Here is a 19,567-nt window from a genome sequence, read left to right as displayed (position 1 = left end):
CTCCCTCTCAAGAAATATAATATAGGCCTACTATAAATGTCTAACGAAAGCGTCAAACCTGCGGTAGTGCTCTTTGAAGGATAAGTTGTTGTTGAAGCTGCAGTTGAAGCAGTAGCCATAGTCGCAGGTATTTCTGATAAAAAGGATTACGTAACAAAAACATAAGGGGCACTTAAAGTGACATCTCCAGCTTGTTTTATAGGTGGTTATACAAAAACATCTACTAACGAAATATTACATTAATGACTTGTTTTGGCTTTTGCACCGAATAAGTTTAAATTTTATTTTGACCGAAAAAGTATTCATGAATGGGAATAAATATGTGCTTGGCAGGTATTAAACACTTTATTTATAAAGACCTGTTGGAGTCCGGATGCTGATATTTACCCTCGTCTTCGGCTCGGGTAAGTATCAGCATCAAGACTCCAACCAGTCTTAAACAGAGTGTTTAAAACCGGCCTAGCACATTTTATTCCCGTATCAAGAGTTACACACGCAGTGCAGAACAGTGCAGGGAACACCTCCGTGACCACATCCGATTTGTTTTAAACATGAGTAACATTGTTTTTCAAACATGAGTAACATTGTTTTTCAAAAGATACCTTCCTGTAAAAAACATATTTGGACCAAAAAACCTCACATTTCTGACATGTACTTTAACACCTACCGATGCACCGCCTGCCAGCCTCATGCAGTAAATATCCAGGATTGCAACTACACGTGTAGTCCATGAGGATGTTGTCACAGTTTTGATCACAGCCTGGTCCGCCACTGCTAGCTGTTTGGTTTCCGTACAACTCACACTCGTTGATATCTACAGAAACATATTAAGACAGTGACAAAAAAGTATTGTCTGAATAATTGGAGATGACTTACAGAACTCAGGAAACGATAGTTTTTCATGCTGCGAAATTTATTCCCCGTGAGATCGAGAACTGCCATTTTCAGACACAGGACCTTCAGTTTTATACAATCACCTCAAGGTCTTAGAGGATCGGCCTTGTCATATTGACAGAGCTTGCCTTCGATATCTACCCCTTTTCGATAACATTAGTTCAGCCAGATGAATCTTCTAGAGATAGCTGAGAAATGGATCTATGCTCGAATGCTTAAAAACACAACACAGGGCTTTTAAAATCCCAGACCATCCACCATACTCTATCCGAAAAAAAAACCCAATGGAGCTGAGGTAAAGAGCACGAGTATCTTGGAACATGGCTTGATACAGACTGGAACATCTATTAAAGCAAGGAAGGGGACTTTAGCTTGAAAGCCTCCATGGGTACAATATGGAAAGCAATTAGGAGTGATCTCCAACTAGTTCATCCTTGCCTCATGGATCACTGAGCTAACCACGCAGATACACGAGACCTTACTAAATATTTGGCGTATTGTTAACAAAACATGGCTTTAAAATGCCAGCAGCAGCAGTAATAGAAGTAGTAAACGGCGATGCAAACGAAGACAAATAACAGACAGATAGCTAATTTACCATTTACTCTCATTTTGATATATTAATGTCAAGACTTATACCTTGGCAGCTCCTGCCGTCTCCCTCGAGTCCTTCAGGGCAAGGTCCGCAGGTGCTGTTGTACGATGGCGGGGCCTCATCAGTGCAAGCCACACCCGTGAAACAAGGGTTGTCGGCGCAGGCGTCATAATCCATATCGCAAGACTCACCAGTGAAGCCCATCTGACACTCACACAACACCACCTGATAAAGATGAGACACAGAATGTCCCTTTATTTGTTTATGACGACATAATAATTGCTTAGGTTTAAAAATTGCGCCAAGGGGTCCAATAATATGGAACGCCAAAGAGGCATTTAATGTGATCATCGAATCGGTGATGGACTTTTGCAATCGGTGATGCATATTCACGATCGGTGATGGACTTTCGCGATCGGTGATGGACTTTTACTGGTGATGCATATTCACGATCGGTGATGGACTTTCGCGATCGGTGATGGACTTTTACTGGTGATGCATATTCACGATCGGTGATGGACTTTCGCGATCGGTGATGGACTTTTACTGGTGATGCATATTCACGATCGGTGATGGACTTGCGCGATCGGTGATGGACTTTTACTGGTGGTGCATATTCACGATCGGTGATGGACTTTCGCGATCGGTGATGGACTTTTACTGGTGATGCATATTCACGATCGGTGATGGACTTTCGCGATCGGTGATGGACTTTTACTCAACGACTGGTCATCGCAGCTTTGATCACCGATCGCGAAAGATCATCACCGATCGCGAAAGTCCATCACCGATTAAATGCCGCTTTTGGCGAAACAGGAACGCCAAAGAGGCATTTAATGTGATCGCCGAAACGGTGATGGACTTTCGCGACCGTCGCATCTGTGTGTTGCGTCGTAATCATTTGCACGTATTATACTTATCTATGTTCCTTGCTCTGGAGCAAGTTAAATTTAATTGCAAATGCGCAGAACCTTTATTTTGCTCTTCTGTTTTTTTAATACCTTTCGCGAAAATCTGATAAATTTTACTTCCGCGTAACCGATGTAATTTTCGAACCATGGTGTGTGTGTTTGATAAGAATTAAATTTAGAATTTAATCATTTTTAAGATTAGAAAATATTATCATTGTTTTTTCAAAGAGCAATGATTGGATGTGTACATTTTTGTAATGCAGCATGGTACTCAATCTGCTAAGACCACTGTGGGAAATAGAGCTAGCTCTATGGTTTGTGCCAGCCATGTCTTCTTTGGCAATCAATCACCTTGTCCCTTTAGCCCTCGCAACAACACGTGCTTCAGGTCTCCACTTACCAGCTACCATTTTTTTTTGCAGTCGTGGAATTGGGGCACGATCGAGGTCAATCGTTTTTACATGGGGGCTCACAAATTGGGTGTTCCACATGCAAACGCGTTCCATGCACCAACTGACGTTCAGCAAAATAATGGAATCCTTTTCAATTTTAAGAACATACCTTTTCATCATGTACATGATGTATAGGCTACAACGGTCTACAATCGAGCCGCAACTTCCGAGATCTTTTCGAGCTTGTCTTAAGTGGCCTGGTCAATTGTATAGTGCACAAACAGAACAGACATTCGCTATATTTAACCCAATTGGTTACATTATTCTTTAACTAAATAATAAATTATTCACCGGTGTGCACAGTCTTTTTAAACATCGGAGTTATCAAAGGAAAATATTGAATAATGTATAAATAAAAACACACTAAAATTTTCCAATAGGAGTACAACCGCAACAGTTACCTATGTACCGATAACCTAAACAAAGCTTAGTCTGCCCATGACGCCGGCAGCCTCCGTCGCCCAGAAATCACAGCATATTTAAGTTGAAGAAAGTGGGTTTTTTTTTTGGGGGGGGGGGTTGGCTGGGATATTTTCACCCACTTACTTTGATAATATAAAACAAAAAACTCTGCACCGATAGCAAAAGTCCATGGAAGGTTGATCACCGATCGTGAAAGACCATCACCCATGGGCGTCACAAGGGGGGAGCACGGGAGCACTCCCCCCCCCGGAAAAGCCCCCCCCCCCAAAAAAAAAAAAAAAAGATGGGGGAAGAAGACAGAAAAAGGGGCGCGAAGTAATATTGTTTGAAAAATGCCCACCCTCGAAAAATGATAAATCGTGAATATGCTGGAAAAATCCAGGTATTTCGGGGAGAAAAATGTTTTGCCCCTCTGCAAAAAAATTCTGGCGACGCACAAATCACGGTGTTTTATAGCCACATTACCAATGATAGGGAAAACCGGTCGACTTATCAATTGTTATGGTTATATTAATAACGGCAACACCAAACCGTAGTGGGCAACAGCGGAGACTCCAAGCCACGACATACACAATATGCTTGACAATAAATGAAATACATGAACATGAGATATGTGGCAATAATAACAACAAATGAAAATCATACTTGAATTACAAAAAAATAACTTCCCACATCATAGCCTCGTGACACTTGAGAGCGCTACGGCAAGTATCAAATTAGCCTAACAAAATAGAAAAACAAGGGATTGAATGGTTTCATTTGCCCCATAAATATGAGGAGCAGGCTGTCTGTATCCTAAAAATTGCGAACATTTTAATCCTTGTAATTGATATAGTCTCTTGAAACCTTGGAGCACTATAACTGGCGGATGTAAGGGGTGGTGGTGGAAAAACATTTGCAAGGAAAGTTCCTCTGTGTACTGTCCATCATGTGCTCGCTTAAGTGTGCTTAAGTGACCAGAGGCCCCACATATCTATACCAAGATTGGCTATTAGATGGATTTATGATGATGATGATGTGATTGCATTCCTGTGCCCCCTGGATGCCTGCTCAGACCCCTCAATAACCCCGCCATAATGCTGTCTCCAATGACCCACACATCAATCATCATATTATGCAGAACCTTTTATCACGTATTGGTAAAAAAATACTCGGACTCAAATTTAAGGACATGAGAAACACATTGCTGAGATGATTGGTAAAGCTAATAGAAAATTATTTATGTTCAGGAAACTGAAAGAAACTGGTTTTACTCAAAGAACTTGTTACCCTATGTTAGACCAGTCCTAGCAAACGCATCGCCGGTTTGGCACTCAAGCATTACACTCAAACAGACCAATCTAATTTAGTCGATCCAAAAGAGTTTGCCGTATTACTCTATCTCTGGATCACCTTTATGATAGAAGAACCACTATGTGTACAAACTTTGCTCTAGGTGCTTTTAAATCAGGCAAATTTAATGAGTGGTTTCCTCAATCAAAAAGTTGGCACACTATGAATCTTAGATCGAGTAGAACACTCAAGGAGTATCCCGGTTCATCCAAGAGATTTCGAAATAGCCCAGACTCATCAATAGTTCAACATAGGATTTTCAAATGTATACAATTTTAATTGCTATTATCCGAGTATATATGTTTTTGAGAATAATGGATTGTTGTTGTGCATTTTGTATGTGTTTCGATTTCTCGTGAAATGTGTTTATTTTTAATTCATTTTAATTTTTACTGTAAATCACTGTGCAATTCAGCTTCTGAGCTGCTTGATGGTGATAATCAACCCAAATAATAATAATGTTAATAATAATGATAAAAAAACAATAACTTATAATAACCCATAATTGGCTATTTGGGGAACATTCCCATAAACTAGTGCACACATTTTCCCCCCAACTTTAATGACCCGTAACTCCAATTTTACCTTAATTCGCCGGGTAATTTTTACTAATTCGACCACGAGCAATCGAGTCTATTTGCGACGATAATATTTTGCCTCTAAGTGTGTGACGCTAAAGTGTCTCCCGAAGGGTATAGGCCTATTATAAAACAAATCATTCTGTTCATGCCACATTCACAGAGGAGTGTTTTATTCCGGATACCTGTGATATGGCATATACCGTTTGAATTGTTAATTGTTATGGTTATGTGAATATGTGAATATGGGCAACACCAAAGGCCCAAATCCACAGCGGCATACACTAACTGCAAACATTTCACGGACATTACAAAAAATGGAGTTCGCAAGTGAGAACGGACATATTATAAAACATATAACCGTATTAACACAATTTAGGGGCAACACCAGGCCCGACCAGTAGTGGGCAACACAAGAAACTCAAAGCCACGGCATACACAATATGCTTGACAATAAATGAAATACATGTAGGCCTATATGAAAATGAGATATATGTGGCAATAAATGACAACAAATGCAAATTAAACTTGAATAACAAAAAATAGCTTCCCACAGATGTACATTCAGTCAGGAAAACATCATAGCCTCGTGACACAGTGAGATCGCTACGGCAAGTATCAAATTAGCCTAACAAAATAGAAAAACAAGGGATTGAATGGTTCCATTTGCCCCATAAATATGAGGAGCAGGCTGTCTGTATCCTAAAAATTGCGAACATGTTAATCCTTGTAATTTGTATAGTCTCTTGAAACCTTGGAGCACTATAACTGGCGGATGTAAGGGGTTGAATCCCGGGACATACCGTTATTTCGTTTTACCGTTTTGCATTTCCTCAAAAACAAAAACAGTAAACGCACCGTTGACCGTTTTTTCGTTTTACAGTGTTGTAAAACGGTCAAACGGTATTAGGTCACAAAAAACAGTGACTTTTTGTTGTTTTTCTTGATTGTTGAAAGCGATAAACGGTTAGTTGCTTCATTTCAGAGTGTTGTTTTACAAGAACATGACAATGAAAAACGGTCAATAGTCCTGTCGACCATTTTTTGATTTAGGTTCGGCAATTAAGCAATGCACCTAGGAATGTTAATGCGTCCTCATGGGATCGAGTCATTGCCTAGGACCCAAATTACCCTCCTCACATTTCGTTCTCGATCACGACATAGTTTTCGAACTGGCTATTGAAAAGCCGCGCCGAACTTCAATTTCCTTCAAATATCTGTAACTTCTTCAAACGTGTTACCACCCTGTATCCATTGTAAAAAGTAATGTCCCCCCTTGAAGTTTTCCAGCGCCATTTTTGCTTGCAACTCTTAAACCCCACCAACTGAATCGCGTGAGAAGGGGGTCAGGGTCACGCCAGGAATCACACCACGCATTATGCCGAGGTAACACTTTTTCATGTAAAGCATGGTCCCCCTCCAGCCCCCTTGCCCAGCACCACAAAATGCACCACGGACTGCTCACTATGACACTGAAATAAAAAAAAAAAAACAATTCAATACTGACCGTTTTGCTGTTTTTCAAAGTTATTTGTGTAAAACTGTAACACAAAAATCATTGATCATTATTATTAAACTTATAAAACAGAGAAACCGTACTTATCTTAATACCGTTTGACCGTTTTACAAAACTGTAAAACGACAAAACGGTCAATGGTTTGTTTACTGTTTTTGTTTTGAGGAAATGCAAAACGGTAAAACGAAATAACGGTATGTCCCGGGATTGATTGGGTGGTGGTGGAAAAACATTTGCAAGGAAAGTTCCTCTGTGTACTGTCCATCATGTGCTCGCTTAAGTGTGCTTAAGTGACCAGAGGGCCCCACATATCTATACCAAGATTGGCTATTAGATGGATTTATGATGATGATGATGATGATGTGATTGCATTCCTGTGCCCCCTGGATGCCTGGTCAGGCCCCCCAATAACCCCGCCATATGCTGTCTCCGATGGCCCACCCATCAATCATCAGGTGCAAAAACCTTTTTACCATTTATTGGATAAAAACAAATCATAGTGTTTATGCCACATCCACAGAGGAGTGTTTTTATTCCGGATACCATCGATTGGGCATTTACCGGTTGCAATATGGGCAGCACCAAAGCCCAAAGCCACAGCGGCATACACCAACAACAAACATTTTACGCACATTAATTTAAAAAAAAATGCAGTTCACATATGAGAAAGACACTTTCAAACACAAAAACACCGTAAACAAATATCACCGTCAGGGGCAACACGAGAAACCCTAAGCCACAGCGGCATGCACGTTCAATAACTGATGCACTTTGGCGATCGATGATGGATTTTGCAATCGGTGATGGGTCGTTGATCATCGGTCGCAAAAGTCCATCACTGATTGCAAAAGTCCATCACCGATTGCAAAGTTGATCACCGGTCGCGAAAGTCCATCACCGATCGTGAATATGCATCACCAGTAAAAGTCCATCACCGATTGCGAAAGTTCATCACCGATCGTGAAAATGCATCACCAGTAAAAGTCCATCACCGATCGCGTAAGTCCATCACCGATCGTGAATATGCATCACCAGTGAAAGTCCATCACCGATCGCGAAAGTCCATCACCGATCGTGAATATGCATCACCAGTAAAAGTCCATCACCGATTGCGAAAGTCCATCACCGATCGTGAATATGCATCACCAGTGAAAGTCCATCACCGATTGCGAAAGTCCATCACCGATCGTGAATATGCATCACCAGTAAAAGTCCATCACCGATCGCGAAAGTCCATCACCGATCGTGAATATGCATCACCAGTGAAAGTCCATCACCGATCGCGAAAGTCCATCACCGATCGTGAATATGCATCACCAGTGAAAGTCCATCACCGATCGCGAAAGTCCATCACCGATCGTGAATATGCATCACCGATTGCAAAAGTCCATCACCGATTCGATGATCACATTAAATGCCTCTTTGGCGTTCCATACAATAAGCTCTAACTGAATGACTGCATTAAAGGAAGAACACAATCATAATGGCCATTGTATTGCCATATATATGTTGAGACCCGATTGTCATATTTTAGTTTCGAAGTTTTGTAAGAGTTTTAGTGGCCGTAGCATACGCAAGGTGTGTCGGTGTGGAAATTGACGTTAGGCCAGTATTTGTATTTTGAAACCAGATTTTATAATGTCCTAACTGGAGCAACTCCAAGGAGCTTAAAAAGCTTATACGCAACGCACTTAGGTAGCACAGCTTCTCTTGTTAAAAGACCACTTGTATGATCATCCACACTCATATAACAATGATTAATCAGGTGTGTTAGCAACCAGCATGTCATCATCCAAACAGCTTGCCCTTGAGGGCCAGCAGTTGCAAACAACTTACAATTGAGGACAAGAAGTTCCAAACATTTTGCAATTGAAGGATACCAGTTGCAAATAGTTTGCTACCATGCTAACAGCTTGCCATTTGGGTGTACAAAATGCAAAAAGATTTCCATGCAGAAATAGCGGTTGCCCAAATCTAGCCCAAGTCGAAGTCTACCAGTTGCAAACTGCTTGCCACTGAGGGCTACCAGTTGCAAAAAGTTTACCATAGAGGGCTACCCGTTGCAAAAAGCTTGCCGTATGGGCTATCTGTGGCCAAAATCTCGCCATTAACGGCAAGCAATTGCTTGCCACATAGGACAACCGGTTGCAAAAAGCTTGCCATTGAGGGCTACCAGTTGCCCAAATCTTGTCATTTAGCCTTGCTTGCCATTGTGGGCTAGCGCAGTTGCAAAACATTGTCATTGAAGGATACCAGTTTCTCTTGCTATCTCTTGCAAACAGCTTGCCATTGAGGGCTTTCACTGGCAAAAAGCTCGCAATTGAGGGATCGCAGTTTCAAACAGCTTGTCATTGAGGGCTACCAACTGTAACAGCTTACCATTAAGGACTATCAGTTGCAAAAAAAGCTTTCCATTGAGGGCTACCAACTTCTTACTATTGAGGACTGTGAGTGGCAAGCAGCTTGCCACTGAGGGCTACCAACTGCAAGAGCTTACAATTGAGGACTGTGAGTTGCAAGCAGCTTGCCATTGAGGGCTTCAAATTGCAACAACTTTATACCATTGAGGAGTATCATTTGCAAAATAAGCTTGCCATTGAGGGCTACCAACTGCAAGAGCTTGCCATTGAGGGCTACCAGTTGCAAACAGCTTGCCGTTGAGGGATCATAGTCACAAACAGCTTGCCATTTAGGGGTACCGATTGCAAACATCTTGCCACTGAGGACTATCAGTTGCAAGCGGCTTGCAATTTAGGGCTACCAACTGCAAGAGCTATCCATTGAGGACTGTGATTTGCAAGCAGCTTGCTATTGAGGGCTACCAACTGCAACAGCTTACCATTGAGGAATGTGAGTTGCAAACAGCTTGCCATTGAGGACTATCAGTTGCAAGCAGCTTGCCATTGAGGTTTATCAACTACACATCTTGCCATTGAGCGCTTAAGTGCAACAGTTTGCCATTAAGATGTAACAAATGCAAGCAGCTTACCATGACTATCAGTTGCAAAGCAGCTTGCTATTAACGGCTACCAATTGCAACAGCTTGCCAATGATGGCTAGCAGGCTTGGACCTTTAGCACAATTCAGTTTACCGTCAAAGGTTCTTCAACAAGAATCATCAGGCAGATGTATAAAATTATCGACAACTGGTTGAAGATGTTTTGTACATGAGAACTTACCCCGAAGCGATCCTGCACAAGGTTGGTTCCACTGACGAACTGATCAAACAGACATGTGCCATCATTCTCACAATCACAAAGCTTCACAATGGGTTCAAGCGTTGCATTGGCTCTACCGTCTGTGGCTAGGAAACCAATCGAGACCTTGGACCTGTTTGTAGGAGTCCATGTGAAAAAACCGCCTGTGTACAAAAGTGAACAGGGACGAAGACAAAAAAAGGTATAATACATCAAAGACTTCAACACGTCGTGATTTGGAGCCACCTTTGAAGACGAGGTCAAGCTTTTGCCAAAAAAAATAATTAAACTATTTGTAGATTTGAATCAAGGAATGGGGTCAGATGGAATAATCCTCAAACTCGTTTTTTTTGGGGTGATACAAGTTAATTTGTATAAAATCGTCAATGCTTTGACAATGGAACAGACACGTCATTGATGTCATTTCTTTCATTTCGATTTCATATTTTATCCACTGCAAGTCGATCATGCATGTAACATATTACTAATTCCAATTATGTGTGGGCTCCATGTTACAAAACCGTGCAATTAAGATGGGTGGAAAACATGGTCATCACAACTCAGGTAAACGTGACAAATGATAGTTCAAGCATTTGCCAGTAAATGGCACTGTAATATCTGACGGAGTTTACAGTCGTCAATTAAAAATTTCATCTAAATGAAATTTAAAAAACACAAAGATTCACCGCACAGACTTATTAAGACACAATTGGATGATATTGCATTTTACTAACCATTAGATGAAATTGACGCCCCTTCTACTGTCTGAAGCAGGTGGTATGTGATATTATCTCCATCAGGATCAGCTGCTTCTAATTGCAAGGTGAAGTTCTGCCCTACAACCACCTCAATAGTCTCCACTAGCAGCAGATTCGGCGGGAAGTTGGCTGTAAGCAGATTTCATACATAAAGGTTTTAAGTTATAACAAGAGGGGGCACTTTTACACAGGAGTGGCGGAACCCCCCCCCCCCCATTTTTATAGACCAACAAAACTGCCCCTTAGGCGGTCGTAAATGTGCCCCCAGAGATGAAAACAAAACTACCCCTCAAACGCACACAAGAAAGCATTATGATCATTGTCTCCTCTCTAATAATGCAAAAGTGCCCCTGAAAATCACAAATACGCCTGGCGAATTAACAGTCAGAAGTCTGAAAAAAATGTAAAAACAACATCTGCTGTTAACTTTTACATTGTAATATTATGACACAGTATTCCAAGGAAATAAGTCATGAAGGCTGACGTTTTACTTACTTGACAATTCCATGTTAAGCGTGTTCATCTCATTGATTAGCAATGTAGCCATACCGATGCTTGTATCATTCAGAGCCAAGGAATCATAAAGACACGCTTTGCTGGGCCCGCAGACTGCTTTGGCCTCGTCGATTTTGTCCTGCGGGGATCTGTCAAGCAAATCTTGCAGAAAGTCTGGATTGAAGTTGGGGTCGTTCAGTGAGTCGTAGCTTTCATCAAGAAGTTGGTAGAAGAACAGGGAGTCCTCTTCGCTAATCTTCCCTGAAACAGATCAGATTATAATGACCCCTCTCTTAGACTTATCACAGCTGAGATTCAAAGTTTGTTTTCTTACAGGTTCTATGAATTGTGACGCTGAATACTGACATTATAATTAAACAAACTTTGCAATTATAACGACCACCAAAGGTGAAAAGGTGTGTGGAAATTATTCAAATATTGGATTAAAATACTTTGAATCGTTGGGTTTTTTTCCGACAAAAGTTCTATTTCATTCTAAAGCTCCTGCATGTCCCAAACGTCAGTCGGTTGGGTTTATTTTTACTTGCATGGACACTTTCACTTTTTGGCAATAAAGAAAAACAAAAATTGTGAATAATTTCTTACACGTTTCACCAAATGCGAAGAAATCCCTCTCCAGCAACTCTCCATTGTCACCAGAGGCTGATTGCAATGTGCCATCACGCCTCAAAGTGTCATTGCTTGGGTCGTCGTCCCATACACCTAAAGGTTCACACATCAGTAAAAAATAACAATAATTAAGCTACATGTGCTTCCTAATTGAAAACTTGTTACAACTTGGTGGCATGGGTGGCTTGTGCGTAAAGCGCTCGCCTCTCACCAAGGTGACCACAGTTCGAATCCTGGCCGCGGATCGCATGTGAGTAGAGGTGTGCATTGGTTCTCTCCTGTGCCACGAAGATTTTTCTCCGGGCCCTCCGGTTTTCCTCCCTCCGGAAAAATCAAACACTTTCGATCTCAGGCTGTGCTCCGTGGTCATAATTATATGGGTCGATGTGGCCGGCAGTCATAGGCGCCTTCACGTGCCAGCGGCCCGACCACGTTGTAGCCGCGTCCTTCGCAATTCAGCATACCAGCTGCGAGTAAGGATGATTAGCCTCCCAAATTATAATTATTATTAATATAAATTTGAAAATACCTACAGAGTCTCATCTACTTTCATTGATAATTTAGATTATAAAATAACATTTTCATGTAAATGTACATTGGAGAGACATTACACAAGCACCTTAGGACAGCAAGGCAGATTAGGGACACATTCGAATGTCCTATTTCTACAGGCATCATTTATTTTCGCCTTAGTCGGTTCCTCGTGATGTAAAACCAAAATTTAGAAAGTTTGTTGAGGGTATGTTAAGTTAAAATTAAGCGATCCCGTAAGTCCCGCCCCAAGGTTTCCTGACCAATCACAGCCATAACTGATGTCCGACCTGCGTGCACAAACGTCCGACATGCTTGCACGTGCGTGTTACGCGCGTGGCTTGAAACTGCAGTGTGGCATTGGAGAGAAGCAGGTGCTAATAGACCGCTTGCAGATGCGTTCGATAATCGACGCGCAAAGGCGCGCGACGCCATGTTGTGGGACAAGCGTATATCTATCTATGCACATTTTGTCCCATAACATGGCGTCGCGCACCTTCGCGCGTCAAGTATCGAACGCGTCTGCAAGCGGTCTATTGCCCACGTGAGCGGTGGGCGGGGCTTACTTGATCGGTCCATTAGGGTTAGGGGTCATTAAAGTGAGGAACCTGTATGCACGTGTCTATGGGAATGCCCCCTAAGGGTGTCAAGTCTGTATTGTTACAATAACGTAGTAAACATTAGACAATAATAATAATAATAACACGATTTATAGCGCGCATTTTCGCAAGTATCAATGCGCGACTAAGGACAAAACCAGAAGACAAGTTACAGATTATGTGGAGAGAACAGATCAGTTTTCAATCTACCCTTAAAGTTGTCAAGAGAACTGATGTTGCGGATGTTGTGTGACAAGGAATTCCAGCATCGGGGACCAGACACTGAGAAGTCCCTGTCCCCTGCCTTTTTGAATGTGCGTGGAACTCTAAGGTTGTTACTGGAGCGGAGGCCACTACGGCTGGGTGCATTAAGGTTGAGTGATCCCATTATGTACTGCGGCATTGTGTTATGAAGTGCTTTGTGCATGAAAACTGCTGTTTTGAAGTTGATGCGTTGTCTAACTGGTAACCAATGTAATTGTTGAAGGAGTGGAGAGGCATGTGTGTATTTGGGTTGAGATAATGTGATACGAGCGGCATTGTTTTGAAGCCGTTGGAGTCGATCAACCTCATACTGATTAATACCATTGAGAAGAGAGTTGCAATAATCGATTCTGGATAGTACAAGTGCTCGGACAGCGGCGTGGCATGTGTTTGTGTCTATGTATTTACGAATCTTGGATATGTTCCTGTTGTGGTAGTTGATAGATTTGCATATGTTTGCTCATTGTCATGGAACTGTCGAAAACAACACCCAAGTTTCGGACTGTCTGAGACGGTTTGATTGTTGTGTTACCTATCTGTAGAGTTATGTCGGTTAAGTGTTTCTGATGATGATGAGAAGATGCGGCAATGAAAAATTCAGTTTTATCCTCATTTAACTTGAGTTTGTTTGTTATCATCCAATTCTGCACATCGGTGATGCAATTTGACAATCTGAAAAGGGCACAAGCGAATTCATCCTGAAAAGCTAGAAAAGATAAATTTGTGCGAAAAAGAAGACCCACCTAGAAGTCCCTTAGTTCTGCCTCTGAAGTCCTGGTTGAAGAGGATGGTTATGTCGGCCATGCTGTTGTTAACCCTAACAGTAAAGGTGACATATTCCGCGTATATGACGCTCACTTCGATGGGATTATCCGACCTCGTTAGACGAAGACTGTTAAACAGCAATCCTTACAGAGAGAAAAAGAAAACCGTATTGGCTCATTATTAAAGGATACAAATCCCGAAAACTACAATATTGCTGCACACTCTGTTTACAACCTGTATTCGACAATGTGACTGCCCAACCTGTAGAATATTACGACGGATTACCATGTGATAATGCACATTCTCTGAACTTGCAACTGATGCAGGAGAATTAGCGATCCGTCTTACCTTCAGCTGTAGGTGTGACAATGGTACCACTGACAGTAGTCAGTAAATCCATGGTATCGTTACTCAATTTGACTTCAACCTGTATTGAATGACAAACAAAACTAACGCAATGACACACCATCAAAACATTATCAAATTAGGCTGGAGTGTCACAATAATTATTTTGATCTAAACTATTACCACCTTTTCATAGCCACCTAACGTATCAATTCTCGACCATCTTAAAATCAAAGGATTAGCCCTCTTAAGGCATGCCCAGAGCAAAATGTGAATGAAAAACAGATGCTTTCATACAATGGCATTTTGCATTGGAAAGATAAAACATTTGAAAATTCAACGATGTAATTTTATAAGCACATATTTACTCAGTGTCATCCGAGTTTTGAAAGGAAAGGCCCAAACACGTGTGAGTATTATAGTTGCAAAATCTCGGACAGTATTGAGTTAAACCTGATAATAAGATAACTCCGGCGAAGTCAAAACACGAAGTCAATATTAAAAGATCACCTTCGATCTCAACGGCCGTGTAATTCATCCTTCCTTGTCAGTCAGAAACTTAGGAGTTGTTTTCGACCGATACATGAAGATGTCGGACCACATCACTCAACTCTGCCGATCCTTAAACTGGCATATCCGTAACCTCAGTCGGATCAGGAAGTTCCTTGACTTTAATGCCTGCCATAATGCAGTCCGCTTCTTATTTCTCTCGAAATTAGACTACGGCTGCTGCTTACTTAACGGTATCTCAAAGAAAGATCTTTCTCGTCTTCAACGGCTTCAAAACAGATGTGCTAGGCTCATTTTCCAGATGCCCATTTACACACATACATCTCCCCTTCTTAACCAGTTACACTGGCTTCCAGTTGCACAACGCATTCAATTCCGTACTATGGTCCACACTTACAAATCTCTCAACTCCTCTGCCCCTGATTACCTCTCTTCTCTTCTCTCAATTCGAACCGGGTCTCACTCCCTTCGCTCTTCTCATGGGAAATCTCTTGTTGTCCAGAGGACAAATAAACTCGCGGGTGATCGGGCCTTCTCTATTGCTGCTCCCCGATTGTGGAATAGTCTACCCATCCCTATCAGAAACTCCTATACTGTGCCAACCTTCAAGAAGGCTCTCAAAACCCATTTTTCCCCACACCATAGCTGGTCGTACGCCCTTGTTGTTTTTCTGTTGTTCTTTCTGTAGTTCTTCTTTCTTTGTTTCAGCGCCTTGTATCCTTTGGCAATTTGGCGCTCTATAAATCCAGTTATTATTATTATTATTATGTATTGCTCACGAGAAGCACTCCAAGACTGTTTTTCCCCCTTTTTTTAAAAATAAATGTTTATACAGACCCTTGCTTCTCCCGTGTACACTGCAGCGAAACCAGAGTAGACAGTGGCCTGGCTAAGTTGTCCTGTCTCTGTATCCACGGCCTGTCGTGTGCGACCTTGCAGTTCAAAGACTCGTTGTCCATCATCATCCTCGATGAGTACCAGTGTATATTCTCCCAGACCATTGAAGGTGTACTGCAGCCCGTCAATTGTTGCGATATGGGGGTCTCCCCAGCCCCACACTAGTTGTAATGAGTAAACAATTTCAAGATATAATAAAACTACAGATATAATGTAGACCAGCTGAATGTAGAATTTGTTTTAATGGTTTGTTATTTTTCTTTTAATTTCGGGTTTTTAGAAATCTTTTACATCAATTTAAAGTAGGAAGACGTATAGGTATAGCTATAATTACTTTATGAATAATAATAATAATTGTAATAACAACCAGGACTGGTGCTCAAGATGCTATGGCATTATTACCCATGATCATTGTGCCCATGAAACATTCTAAATACCATGTCAACCTGGGGAGTATACAGCTCGATGCTGCCTGTTAGGCGCAAGAAAGCTAATTCAATAATAACAATCTCTGCCCTCACAGGTACATATTTACTCCTGGGTGGAGAGAAGAAACGAGTGACAAAGTGGCTTGCCCAAGGGCACACGCACCATGACGACAGGCTGCACTTGAACCCACAATGTGCAGCTTTACCCGCAGATGAAAATAATTTTTCATATTCATTTTGTTTCACAATTCAAATTGTCTGTAAAGGGAACTCCATGGGTTTTGAACAATAATAACAATCATGCCCTCACCAATACCCTGAGCATACAGGCACAATACTTGAGGGGGCTTGTAAAGGCCTCCAGCATATGGGCACATGCACACGTGCCCTCCCCCCTTTTAGTTACGCCACTGATTTTGAGTCATCAAAAATTGAGCCATGAAAATTTTAACCCAAGGGACAAATCAGTAACTGCTACTTGTTGCAGCAACTACAAAATATAATTATTGATTGTGCATAGTTCATAAGAGCAGAACGTACACGGTAAGATATAAGAAGGTCCCTATTTAAACTTGTTTTGATTTGAAACAACAATATTACCCCAGGAGAGAGGGATGTACGATTGGCATGTCATGAGAGGGCGCCACTCTTTGTACAGATGGCAAAGAGTTGATCGATCACAGCAGTAAAAGCGAGCCCACGCCTCCTCATCTGAAAAAAAAGTAATTACATGTATTGTTTTTCAATTAATTTATGAACATCGAAGTTTTTCTATACCTAGCCTTATAACCCTCTTCTCGGGTCTATATGGCGGTTGGCATTTGGAAAGTAAAGTGCCAGCTACTTTTTAGCTAGATATAGTTCGTGGCTGGTTTCGGATTGCCTTTCGCACCCTATGCCATTCCTTGTCTCTCCACAGAAAAGAAAAATAAGGCAATGATTCTGTTTGCGTCGAAAATGTCGTCCTAGCGAAGTAACTTAGCAGTGACAAAGTTCTTGAAAGCAATTTTGCTTTTTTTTTTCTTTAGTGAAACGATGGTTAGCTCAGCAAAGGGCATTACTTGCTTTCTGGCCAGATGTTCTGCGGTGCAACTTGGAACTAATATGGAAACGAAAAAGGTTTCCATATGTCATGTAATAAACAGCGGTCAAGGTTCAAACAAGGTGATATGCATATTTGCAAGAGCAATAGCAAAAATAGTCGGGATCTTTTTAATTTTGGGTAGATATAGTTGTAGGATGTCTAAAGGGATGGGGACTACGTTTGAGACTGCGTTTGAAGCAACAGAATATATTATTGTCATGTTGCAGCCATTTGATTTGTTCCCATTCAAATCAATAAAACCAAAGCGAGGCTGGAAGGACAAATAGTCTGCTTCCTTGCACAAACAATTATCATTCAGTACTGTTATTGGATACAAAGAACATGACTGAAAAGGTGGCGGCTTGATAAAGGTCTATTGCACGCTGCATAACAACTAGCCTGTTAAAGTTTGAGCTCAGTGGATTCTTTTCATTCTCAGACATTCTCAGAAAACAGAGAAAACGTTTGCACAATCGTTTGAGTATCGCAATGGATTCGGTGGCTAGCTATGTCTCTTTTTCCATTTTATTTTACAGAGCACACGTATTATTTCAATTACAAAGGACAAAAGGCAAAATGGTCCAGGTACAACTCGGTAAAAAGAAGAAGACAGGTTTAGCTATTTGAAAAAAAGAGAAATGTACAGTGTGCATGATTCGCATACCTAGCCACTGTTGGTACAAGTCCTCTGTGTAGAACGCTGGGCTGAGTGGGAAGCGCTCGAAGACTGAAGCGATTCTTGGGCTCCTTACATCGTACAGGAGATCGCAGGTAAAGGTATTGTAGCAACACCGAGGACCTGGAGTTCCAGGCACTTGGAACAGACGCACGAAACAAACAACAGCTGAAATGAGTCAAAGAATACCTTTGTGAATATAATAGCATAGAGATAAAAGCGTTGTAAAAGCAGTCATTTCGGAATGGAGTTCTTTGCAAAAGTCATATTTTTAAAGGAATAAGTCAGAAGCAATTAAGGTCTCCTAAACTACATGTTTTCCAAATAAAAGTATGCATTATGTTTAATAAAAGGTTGAAACTATTTATTCCCCAGTGGATATTTTACCGGCCCTAGCTTTCTTTTAGTAAACGCTATTTTTACGGAGCCTTTCTCTAAATGACTTTGGTAATTAAGTCATATCTGCCGCGTCGGCTTTCTTTTTAATAGTAAACGTTATTTGGTCAGAGGTTGTCTTTGATTCCTTTAGCAAATACCGTTCACTAAATATAGCCGGCGCGGCCGATATGACGCATTTATCAGCTAATCGGAGACAAAAAATAACTTTAATTAACGGCGCCAGCCAAGTATCCAACGCCTTTATTTCTCTGTAGATAATTGGCCTGAATCAGGTGGAATCGATAAAAATACATAAGCACAATCACATGCTTTCCTTTTCAATGCCTTCCCTATCGCGAAAAATCAATTTGGCGATTGCCTACACCTAGCTTTTATACGTTTCGAATGGAATATGTAATTTCAATTTCAATATTAAATACGACCACTCCAATTAATAAACATTGAAGCAATGGTACAATTTTGTCCATGACATTTGGAAGAGCAGCTACTTACGGAATGCCGAGTCAAATTGTAGTTCCCGAGGTACATTGTAGGCTGGAACCTCTATGAATCGCCAGTCAAACGAGGCACTCACCAGGCTGCAAGGGCAAACGTCCTGGAAATTAGGGAAATAGTTATCAAACAAAGGGTAAGGTGACTGGCGATGGTACCAATCGCGGCACTCCAGACGTGGATTAACGAAGCTCGGGCTTGGTGCGTTGAGGCGAAACACCCAACGTCCTGTCTGACCCGCGTTGCCTTCGATGTTACCAGGGCGGTATAGCGATTCACCTGGTATGTCCACGTAGACAGACTGATTAAAGGTCCCTCTGCAGGTAAAGCCCTGGATGACATTCTTGTTCAGTAACAAACTGAAGTCCCAGTTGGTGCCGCAGGGATCGTAATTGAATATCACAAAGCCATGGATTCCATCCGTTGCCAGCACAGTTTGGAATGTGTTTGTCTCCTAAAATGAACACACAAGTAAAAAAGTATACTTCCAATTAATGTGGTTTCAGCTGGAATATGCCTGTGATTTCTCCTGCAGGGATTGGTGAGGATATTTCAGTTTGTAGCGACACGTAATTAAAACACTTTTGTCCGTTTGGCTGACCATACCTGCGTGACACTTTGGAGACACATGTCGCTGCACAAACAAACGCACATGCATGTAAATATCGCCATCTTTGTTGTCGTTGCATTCAGTAAAGTTAGTACATCAATTTCATCAAGTTTTCATCTGTTTTATCGTGTTCTACTGTATAATAACTGTATAACATCGTTGTTAGTAAGTATCTTCGTCCATTTC

The 19,567-nt window shown here is 41.4% G+C and overlaps 1 protein-coding gene across 1 annotated transcript in view; it reads right to left on the bottom strand.

Moving 5' to 3' along the window:
- LOC119720561 (mucin-like protein) overlaps positions 1 to 19,567 on the bottom strand; it is a 43,164-nt gene that overhangs the window by 14,056 nt on the left and 9,541 nt on the right. Inside the window, exons 9-21 of the mRNA XM_038190277.1 lie at positions 18,772 to 19,225; positions 17,869 to 18,048; positions 16,721 to 16,831; positions 15,633 to 15,853; positions 14,289 to 14,367; positions 13,919 to 14,083; positions 11,758 to 11,874; positions 11,152 to 11,412; positions 10,633 to 10,785; positions 9,881 to 10,062; positions 1,534 to 1,714; positions 668 to 814; positions 59 to 133 (exon numbers count right to left, since the gene is read on the bottom strand). Of these exons, the coding sequence (XP_038046205.1) occupies positions 59 to 133; positions 668 to 814; positions 1,534 to 1,714; positions 9,881 to 10,062; positions 10,633 to 10,785; positions 11,152 to 11,412; positions 11,758 to 11,874; positions 13,919 to 14,083; positions 14,289 to 14,367; positions 15,633 to 15,853; positions 16,721 to 16,831; positions 17,869 to 18,048; positions 18,772 to 19,225 (2,326 nt within the window). The remainder of the gene's footprint in view (positions 1 to 58; positions 134 to 667; positions 815 to 1,533; positions 1,715 to 9,880; positions 10,063 to 10,632; positions 10,786 to 11,151; positions 11,413 to 11,757; positions 11,875 to 13,918; positions 14,084 to 14,288; positions 14,368 to 15,632; positions 15,854 to 16,720; positions 16,832 to 17,868; positions 18,049 to 18,771; positions 19,226 to 19,567) is intronic.

This window comes from Patiria miniata, unplaced genomic scaffold (assembly GCF_015706575.1).
Source record: "Patiria miniata isolate m_02_andy unplaced genomic scaffold, ASM1570657v1 HiC_scaffold_9, whole genome shotgun sequence".
Lineage (NCBI taxonomy): Eukaryota > Metazoa > Echinodermata > Asteroidea > Valvatida > Asterinidae > Patiria > Patiria miniata.
Note: the sequence above shows the minus strand (reverse complement) of the source record. Positions and strands in the feature narration are given on the sequence as shown.